Source organism: Salminus brasiliensis, chromosome 17, assembly GCF_030463535.1.
Source record: "Salminus brasiliensis chromosome 17, fSalBra1.hap2, whole genome shotgun sequence".
NCBI classification, from domain to species: Eukaryota; Metazoa; Chordata; class Actinopteri; order Characiformes; family Bryconidae; genus Salminus; species Salminus brasiliensis.
This window is the reverse complement of record NC_132894.1, coordinates 29,922,033-29,932,862: the sequence shown is the minus strand read 5'-3', so window position 1 is coordinate 29,932,862 and position 10,830 is coordinate 29,922,033. Positions and strand designations below refer to the sequence as shown.

The 10,830-nt window shown below is 39.3% G+C and overlaps 1 protein-coding gene across 8 annotated transcripts in view; it reads left to right on the top strand.

The window, feature by feature from the left end:
• The first annotated feature begins 7,303 nt into the window (after positions 1-7,303).
• neo1a (neogenin 1a) overlaps positions 7,304-10,830 on the top strand; it is a 174,906-nt gene continuing 171,379 nt past the window's right edge. For all 8 annotated transcript variants that reach the window (XM_072660320.1, XM_072660317.1, XM_072660319.1 and 5 more), the window contains exon 1: positions 7,304-7,859. In XM_072660320.1, the coding sequence (XP_072516421.1) occupies positions 7,787-7,859 (73 nt within the window). In that variant the 5' untranslated portion in view covers positions 7,304-7,786. The remainder of the gene's footprint in view (positions 7,860-10,830) is intronic.

Sequence of the window (10,830 nt, the reverse complement as noted above, 5' to 3'; positions counted from 1 at the left end):
GTTCTTTGCTTGGAGAGTCCAACCTTTCATTGGGAGAACCTTTGCCACAGTGTTTTTTTACAGTCATTAAATGAATACTGCTGCTTTTTAAAACCAGCATAGTTCACAATAATCTTTTAAGACTTACTTTATGTATGCAAAAGTTTTGGCACCCCTGGTAAGGTGCAAGCTTGTTTCCAGGAGAGGATTTGTTCACTTATGTTCACTTGTTCCACTTAAGGATTTTTTTACCTCTATTTATGAATGAAATCAGTTAATTTACTTGTCACCACATTTTATTAATTAGGTTTATTTGTATGCAGTTGCCTGAATTTCCAGTTAGCACCTGTCCAATTCTGCATGTATTTCAATTCAGTTGGCTTTCTGTTTTGTTGTTTGTTTGTTTTTTTCTAAAAATTCAGATTTAATACCTTAATACTCCTCTGTGGCAATTAGCAGAGTGACACTGATCTACACTGTAAAATATTTGTTCAGTTCAGTCTTTAAGAAAATGAAATATGATAAACAATTACTATTACATATTACAAACTTATGCAGATTCTTGAATGAAAGCAAAACAAAACTTTAGTCTAAATGAACAATATTCACATCAGTTCAAACTTTAGCTGGAAATCTTAGGATAGAAAGGTACAGGTACAGTGCAGATTACACCTAGGAGAGAGAAAGATGTGAACTCAAGGTGAAGTAAACGTTACTTGGGTAGTTCAAACTAGAGTTGCAAAGGTATGAGATTTGGATAATATGATAACATCTCTGTAAATATCATGGCTTATGGAATCACAGTATACAGTATTTCACAAGTTTTTAAATTCTTGTTAGTCTTCTGATTATTATTATACACCTTAAAGACCATTAAAAAGCTAAGAACCCATTTATTATACTAATTTATGAATGGAAGTATATGTAAAATATCTCAACATATCTAAAATAACAACAACAATTATAATAATAATAATAATAATAATAAATAATAATAATAATAATAATAATAATAATAATAATAAAAAAGCTGTATTTGAGGTGAAGCTTTTTCCAGCTAATGTTTTTTTAAAGAATTAATCTGCTGATTATTTTCCACATTAATTAATAGATTTTGGGTTTATATAATTGGTATATATAATTTGTCAAATTTTCCCCTTTTCCCCTCCCAATTTGGTACTGCCAATTAACCCACCCATTCGTAACTCCCCCTAGCACTTTGAAATGGATAGGGACATGTCTTCTCCGATACATGCAAAGCCAGTCATCACCTCTTTTTGAACAGCTGCTGATGCGGCATTGCCTGGCAGCCAGCGTGGCTGGAGGAAAGCACCTGGTCCCCAGCTCCACCGCAGCAGATAACAGACACCTGTGCCTTCCAACATCGCTTTAAGAGTAATGAGGGGAGACAGTGTCATTTACCCACCCGGAGAGAGCACAGCCAATTGTGCTCTTTCTGACTCTGGCTACTAATGGCAAAGCAGCATGGCTTGTCATCTGAACTCACACCCCCTGGGCCATATTGGTGCTCCCGATGGTTTGGTTTTTAAACTCTATTTGAAAACAGTAAGAAATTGGTGGGATTCTCTGTTGGGTTACAGTTTATTCAGTACCAGTATTGCGAACATTTCAAACCATGGTATACCAAACAACGGTATACTGCTGCAACCCTAATTCAGACAGGAACAAATGAGCATAAAGTCTTAGTCTTTGTGCAGCTCGAAAAAGGAGTCATTAAAAGGCTGAGGGGTGTGAGTGTGTTGGGGGGTGAGCAGTGGCTCTGAACAGGAGTGTTTAGACAGGGTCAGAATTGATGCTGTGGCACTTGATCCTTGTGATATTTTGATCAAAGCATGACTCAGACATTTCATTAAGAGCCCTAGAGAGCGATGTTAACATGTGGAAAAGGGCTACGATACTGTATGGCACTTTTAACATAGGTCTCAAATTGTATGTAGAAGAATGGACAATTTTTTATTGGGTCTAGGAATGTAGCACATACTTGTGGGTGCTGAGAGGTGTAGCAGTTTGCAGACATGCTGGAAACCGTACAGCAGCTGTGCAGTAAATTAGAGAAACACTCGGGTTCCTGACTTTTGATATATGTATTAAGGGTGGTTAATCTCATCCATATTAATGCGTTAAACAGTAGAGGAGGGATAAGTGCTGATGCTGCTGTAAAAACATGAAAAAATCCAAAATAGGGCTGAGCGGAGGGGTGGGGTGGGGTTGTTATACTGAAGGAATATTTATTAGACACTTATTTCGTGGACTGTAGCCAATCTTGAATTGGTATTTAGCAGCTGTGGCCATTCAAACTACAGCAATTTTGCCATCTGACAGCAAAACAATCATCAGATCATCAGGCATCATGTAGACAGACTCTTTTTTGATGTCCAGTACTCTTAAAAATGCAGATTCACCCTTTGGGTGAATGGTGTTGCTATATGGTAAGAGTGAATTCCTTTAAATTGGACCTAATTACACAATAAAAGTCTTATTATTATTATTATTATTATTATTATTCTTTTGAAAAACTGATGGCTTATATGTCCCAGGAGCCTGTGGTTGTGGGTCTGATTCATGCTCCAGTCTCTGCCTGTTAGGAGTTTGTCCACTGGGGTTATCTCTTAACACTCCGAAAACACATGATGTGTGAGTTGACTATGCTAAACTGCCCCTAAGTGTGGGTGTGTGAGTGAATGTGTGTGTATAGTACCTGGCAATGGACTGTTGCCCTGTCCAGGGGGTATTCCAGCCTTGCACCCAGTTTTTCTGGATAGGCTCCGGCCCCACAGCAACGCTGACCAGGACAAGCGGATAAGAAGATAAATTTATAGATGAATAACTGTTCTAGGTGGCATTTAATCAATATACGGTGAGTTCTGAGGGACGGCCTTGTCTAGGCAGTGCCTGGGTGGTAGCTTCTGTTTTCTCAAAATTGATCCCACAGGGCTCACTGGGATTGTTTTATAGCCTTGTCTTGTGCATATCTTGTGTGAGTACCTAACTTCATCATTAATTGTTGAGCTTCCTTTTTTTGGTGAACTTCGTTGTACTTCTTTGTTATTAAAATTGTCAACTCCCCCATGCATCAGCTTAACACGTCTCCTCCAATACATGCGAAGTCAGCCACCGCCTGGTGCCACCGATGCAGCATTGCCAGGCAGCCATCAGCTCCATCGCACCAGCTAACAAACACCTGTGCTGGCCAACATCGCTTAATAGTGATGAGGGGAAAGAGCTTCAACTAGAGAGCATGGCCAGTTGTGCTCTATGGGACTCCGGCCACTGATGGCAAAGGATTCACAATGGTAGCACAGTGGTAACACATTAGACTGCTGGGCCACTCTGAGCCCATGAGGCTAAATACTGTAATAATGAATAATAATAAATGATTGATGTGATTATTTCTATATTTTTCTAGATTTTATTTTATTTATTTTAGTACTTTTTAAACTTATTATTCTTTTGTTTTGTGTATTTTTCTCTCTTAGTGTAATACTTGTTAACAGTCTGTTTGTTTGTTACATGTCATACTTGTGTTGCTCTCACCAAGTAAAATTCCTTGTATGTGTAACATACCCGGCACAATAAAGAGATTTTGAATCTGATTCTGATTCTGATTCAGAAGGATTTGACCTTTGACAGATCTGATTGGCTGGTGTGGCTCAACAGATAACACCACTATCTGCCAGTGAGCTATTACCCCATGTGGGAGATGGAGGGTTCGATTCCCAGTCTGGGTGACCGTATGCTGCGCTACACTAATAAGAGTCCTTGGGCAAGACTCTTAACACTGCATAGGCCCACCTCTGTAATACTAGTAACCTTGTAAGTCGCTCTGGATAAGAGCGCCAGCTAAATACCATAAATGTAAATGATTGCTCAAACTGACAGCGACATTCAACCACATTTTAAAAATCATGACTTTGAATAAAATCTTTAACCAACAGCATTTAGTAACACCTCAAGATGAATGATGATTCACAACATTTCGATGCCAGTTGTGTCCTCGTTATGGTAGCATTTTTCAATTTGTGTAAACTTTGAGCTTTGAGAATACTTAAGCAAACTGACTTGGATAGGGTCTTTAACCAACAGCATTTTAGTGGTTTGACTACACTCAGATCAAGTACCAACTCAAGATTCTGCTACTGAACAGCTTGGAGCTTCAGTGCCACAGTGGCAGTGTGTCCTTCTACCAGTAGATGGGGCTCCTAAATGATATCCCTTCTTTTAAAAGGCTGAGGGCTGGTCTTGCCAGTGCCCGTCGAATCACCACATTCAGAGAACATTTTTGTTATGGATTTAAAATAAAAATAGATTTCCTGCCTCTTCCAGTTAAGTAGCCTGTCATTAAATGCACGACCTAAGAATACGCTCACACTGGCCTAAATCAACCCCAAAGAACACAGAGCAAACAAAACAGCATCAATAAGTAGCACAATGAAATGAAAGGGGTTGTGTTTTGATCAATAGTCTGCTATTGCTTCTTAATGCAGCCGAATTGTGCAGTGTGTGGGCATACGGTAAGGCCACAGCAGTAAGTCGAGAATTGGACCAATAATGAAAACCTGTGTGTGCTAACAAATACTCAGGAAGGGCAAAATGTTGACAAAAAAGAGGCGCTTCAAAAGACCCTAAACAGTCAGTGCTGAAAGAAAACAGCTTATGGATACTTTGATTTCAATATCCTTCGCAGCTTCATCATCAAGATACTCAAAGAAGAATTCAGCTAACCAGATAGTCAGGGCCCAACATCCAGACAAATGTATTAGTGGAAAATCCAAAAACCATTTCGACCTATATACACGTGTGTCTTGGTAGATGTTGACTGACTTTCACTCGAATGTATATTTTGCTTCATAAGGTTTGCTTTTACTTGAGTAAGATTTTGACAGTGTCCAAACTTTCACACAATCAGGGAGGTTCCAGTGTAAGTACCGCATTATCCTCAAACTCATTCAGAGACTGATGATTCAATAATTCAATACACTTACTGACAGATTTCTTTACAGTGGAGATGATGGGAACCAGGGGTCACCATGTCTACAACACAAATACAGGGCAGAGCTGCCAACTCTCACATATTGGCCACAAACTGAACAGAGGACTTGCGTCTGCAGAGTGTCAAAGAATTAAGAAGACATTCGCTTCACCCAGACAAGAACTGAGGGATCGTAGAAGGGAAATGACAAGACTTAGTCAGTAAACACTAATCAAAACATTCACTGATAAAATGACTTGAAATTTAAGACTTATCATGACTAAAGTTATATGTCGAAAAGTAGACTGTTTATCTGGTCCTGCTTATTATCTGTATGGTAATAACGTAGTAATACTAGTGCTTGGTCAGTAAACACTAATAAAAACATTAACTAACAAAATGACTTGAAATTCAAGACTTATCATGACTAAAGTTCTACATATCAACACTAGACTGTTTATCTAGTCTTGCTTATTATTTTTAAAGTAATGCTGTAGTAATATTAGTGCTTGGTCAGTAGACTTGGTCAGTAAACACTAATAAAAATGTAACTAATAAAATGAAGTAAAAATTAAGACTAATCATGACCAAAGTTACACATATATATGTTATACTTAACTGGTCCTGCTTATTATTTGTATGGTAATATTGTAGTAATATTAGTGCTTGGTCAGTAAACACAAAAAAAAACCCCAACTAACTAATAAAATTAGCGTAACATCAAGACTAATGACTAAAGTTACACATATACATGTAATACTTAACTGGTCCTGTTTATTATTTTATGATTATTATTATTGTATTATTTTATGGTAATAATGTAGTAATACTAGTGCTTGGCCAGTTCATTGGTCAGTAAACACTAATAAACCAAATGACTGTAAAAGCAATCGTAATATTGGCTAAATTTACACATATACATGCAATACTTGATTTGGTCCTGCTTATATTGTAGTAATACTAGTGCTTGGTCAGTAAACAAGACAAAACCCCAACTAACTAATAACATTACTGTAAAATCAAGACTAATCACTAAAGTTATACATATACATGCAATATTTAACTGGTCCTGCTTAATATTTTGGATGGTAATATTGTAATAATACTAGTGCTTGGTCAGTAAACACACAAAAAAACCTAACTAATAAAATGACTGTAGAATCAAGACTAATGACTAAAGTTATACATATACATGCAATACTTAACTGGTCCTGCTTATTTTTTATTTTTTATTTTATGGTAATAATGTAGTAATACTAGTGCTTGGTCAGTAAACACTAATGAACCAAATTACTGTAAAAGCAATCCTAATATTGACACATATACATGCAATACTTGATTTGGTCCTGCTTAATATTTGGTATGGTAATAATGTAGTAATACTAGTGCTTGGTCAGTAAACACACACACTAAAAAAACGAATTAATAAAATGACTGTAAAATCAAGACTAATGACTAAAGTTACACATATAAACACTATATTGTTTGTCTTGCTTATTGTTTTTTAAATACTGTAGTAATACTAGCGCTTGGTCAGTAGACTTGGTCAGTAAAAAATGTAACTAATAAAATGAAGTAAAATCAAGACTAATCATGACCAAAGTTACACATACACATGCAATACTTAACTGGTCCTGCTTATTATTTTATACTTAATATTATTTTATTATGTTATGGTAATAATGTAGTAATACTAGTGCTTGGTCAGTTTACTTGGTCAGTAAACACTAATAAACCAAATTACTGTAAAAACAAACATAATCTTGACTAAAGTTACACATATACATGCAATACTTGATTTGGTCCTGCTTATTATTTTGTATGGTAATAATGTAGTAATACTAGTGCTTGGTCAGTAGACTTGGTCAGTAAACACTAATAAAAAATACTAATAAAATGAAGTAAAAATGAAGACTAATCTTGAACAAAGTTACACATATAAATGCAATACTCTTATTATTTTGTATGATAATACTGTAGTGATACTAGTGATATATACTCAGTATAATTGGTCAGTAAACATTAATTATATTATATTACATAAGTAATACATACTTCATAAATTATTGCAAAAAAAAAACAACACAAAGTTTGAGCATGTTAGGCCAAAGTTAACTAGATCTAGTGAGTTTTTTTTTAATGTTTTAATTTTTTTTTTTAATTCCCCTTTAATAACTAACTTCTGTGGAAATCCAGGCCGCAGTTTGGATTCAGCCTGGAAAGCCACGCCAAGGGACTCCGGTTCGTCCACCGGCTCCAGGCCGGGCTTTACCGTGAGCTCCACTGAATTCCTGCCCCTCCACACGCCGCCGCCGCCGCCGCTGTTGCGCTCTGCTCTGCTCTGCTCTGCTCTGCTCTGCTGTGCTCAGCCTGGAGATCTGGCTCACGTTGGTACTGAAAAAAACATTTCCACCCGTCCTGACTTTGGGATTCTCCACTTTTGTGCCGTTATGCGCTGCTGGCCGCTGGTTGTTCGCTGTCGGTCAGTGTTTGGGTGAAGTGCGGATATGGATTGATGTGATTTGCTTGGCTCCGCCGCCTTCGCCAAGTTTGGGAGAGCAGAGCAGAGCGGTGGTTCCCCGGCTCGGCTGCCTGTTCCGCGCCGGCCAGAGCTTCATGTGTCGTGGGGCAACTTTGAGAAGGAGGAGCTGGTTCCGGAGGGTTTTGTTGAAAGCTGTTCGGGTGAAGTGCTGATCAGGAGGGAAGGAGGGAACCGGGGAAAGCTTTGGAAGAGAGAGAGGGATTTAAGCACGGCGTTTTAAGCGTGAACGAGTCTCCAGCCAACATTTGCTTTACTATTTAGTGTTTTGGAAAGTGATGGCCGAGCGGGGAGCCCGGCTGCTCCTCTCCCTCCTCTGCCTCACCTTTACGGGTTCACATGCTCAGAAAGGTAAGTGTGAAATGCATGTGTTTAAAAAACAAACAAACAAACAAACAAACAAGCCTAAAGCCACTAAAACTTTGTACCCCGACAACGACAACAACAACACCACCGCCGCCGCCGCCGCCGCCACCGCCGCCGCCACCACCGCCACCGTGCCCCGCACCTTTCCGCTGGAGCCGAGCGGCGGGGAGCTAGCAGTTAGCAACAGTGCTGTGGTTTGATTTCTAGGTAGCTAAGTTAGGTCCGGACAGTCAGGCTAACTCTGGTGCCTTGTGGGTTAACCCTGAGTAATACTAGTGATTTATTTGTTGCTCGGTTTCTGGGTTAAATGTAAAGTCACCGTCCTCTCGACACCTTCTGCAACAGCTGTAGTTCAGTAACTAGCTCATCTGTCCCCCGGCTGCTAACACCATTACACCGCCCGTCTGAAGGGTGCACACGTCCGGCTCCTGTGAGCCTGGGTGCATTTAACCGTACTCCAGATTAGTGAAATTCAAACATTTTTTAAAACTGCTGATAATAATAAACATGTTATTAGCTTCTTCATATTATGGATTATTATAATAGTAATTTGAGGCACTTTTGGGAGATGCTGTCTTTGTGCCTCTCTGTCTCAGGGCTGGCTGGCTAACGTTTTTCTCAGTTTCAGACCCTACAAATACATTTTAAGAGCATAAATAGTTTTTTTTTAGTATTTTAATATTTTTAACATGTTATTTCATATGAAACTGTACATATTTGATTACTTAATGACCTATATTATCTTCTCTGTGTGGGATTTATGTTATTAAATAGTAATAATTTGTTTGTAATGTTTACATGCTTGTTTATCAAGCTCTGTTTATTTAGGAGAGATAAACATTTTTATTTCTAAAAAAAAAAAAAGATATAGATCTCTAATCCAGTTTTACTTTATTTATGTACTTGTTTATTTAAATTAAATCAGTCCAGGGTGAAACACTCCTTATAACTTCAGGCTAAATGGGCAGGCTGGATGAAGTCTGGTGTGTTGGGTTTTGGGACATGACAATGACTTCAGAAATTGACTGTTTATGAAGCTTAAGTTTATTAATCACCATTTATTTTGTATTTGACTGATTTTAAAATGTTAGCAATGCTTATGTAAATATTATCTAAAGCTCTAATCTCAAACACGTGAGGGTGAGATGTGTAGTTCTTTAGAAGAACATGGTAGTGTAAGTCTAAAGCATGAATTGAGGTCTGGTGTGACATAATATCAACTAAAGTCCCTTGACCCTTGACTAGGAAGCTGCAATACCACTTTTTGTGGGTGAAAGACAAACGACTTGAAGGAACGTGAAGGAACGCCAAGGAACGTGAGGGAACGTCAGCGCTGTATATGAAAACAAACACAAAACACATGTTTGGCCTGAGGAAAACCGCTGCTCTTGATATGAATGTTTCGAAAAGAGCCCTGGCGCGTGAATATGGCTGTCTTCTGTTGCTTAGTTGGCTGAAAACCTTGGCGGAGGGCGGGTGTACAGCTCGGTTTCTTAGCCGATACGTTTGGATATCAGTTCTGGGCCCATATTCTTGGAGCTTGTGCTGAGCTTAGATATGCTCCAGTCAGTGAGGCCAATTTAGAAAGGAAACTGGTCTGAGATTGGCACTCATACTCCCAGAAGCTTTGTGGATACAGACCCGAATTCAGTTTTTATTTATTTATTTTTTTTGGTAATGCACCACCAGGCTGATGGTCAACCTGATGTAGATGATATTGCTTTTCTGCCAGGAATGTAGTGCAGAGCCGCCGCCGCTGAGCCGTCTTGCATGGGGAAGCTGATGAAAGCTGCTCTCCTGCATGAAACGCGCTGCGCTGTGGTGAAAAGGAAAAAAATCACTGGCTTTGCTGGAGATCAGTACAAAAGAGACGGATGGGGGGCTGGGTGGAATGGGCAGACTCTGTCGGGAAAGTAATAAAACCAGGAGATTAAGGGGGAACGGGGAGCTCCTTCGGGAGTTCTGATTGTTTCCAGAGAATTGGCCTGGGACCTACATGTGGAGGGCGACCGAGAGAAGTTTCAAATTACTAATTGTTGGGTCCCCGTCTGAAAATATCTGTTTACTCGAAACACATTTTGAGGCCTTGAAACATACAAATGTGAACCATAAGCAGACTTTGTTAAAAGGTTAGGTCGCCTACCGATGAGCGGGCCGAGCTCGGGCCATCTGCAAAGAAAACAGACGGGTCTCCTCGTTTCTGGAGGTCCTGCCGAGGTTTTGTTGCATCCTTTAAACTCTTGCTTCCTGTTTCCTTTAAACTCTTCTGCCACTGAAAATCCCATTTGCATTCCATCTTATCTTGTTAATCCTGCTGCGAATGAACTGTGCGCTGACGGTCTCCCTGCGGACGGCGTAAATAACGCGCCGCACTGTATAAACACTTTCACGAGCTTGTCCGCAACCGTTTAGCATTCTTAGCAGATTTCTTCCACAGTTGTCTCCAGCGTTAGAGGACAGTCCTGTCGCTCGCATGCAGTAAGGACTTCGAGGATATGTGGGATCTGAGTTGACCAACTGCAACGGTTTCATATGATGATTGGATCGTTTCTGTGTAAATGTGTCACTGAGGAGGCACGTTGATTTTGGGATCGGCAGACAGTCGGGGCGGATGTTTAGACTTTACTGATATTTCAAGCCAATATTTGATGGCGTATTTATTGACCTCTGGATGAGCAGGATGTTTAGGTGATGCTGGACTGCTGCACTAAAAGATCTGCCTTATATTCATCTACAGCCTGTAGATATGCTATGCTATGGTAATAATAATGTAATGTTTAGGTTATAAACCGCTTATCATCATATCATTAAAAGAGGAATTCTGCAATTTCTTGAGGTTCTGAAATGTGCTAGTGAAACGTTGAGGAGCCACATTGGTGGTGATTGGAATTAGACCTCTGAACTGTTTAATGCCCATCAAAGGTCTATCACTGAAGGATAGACTGCTTTGCTGGAT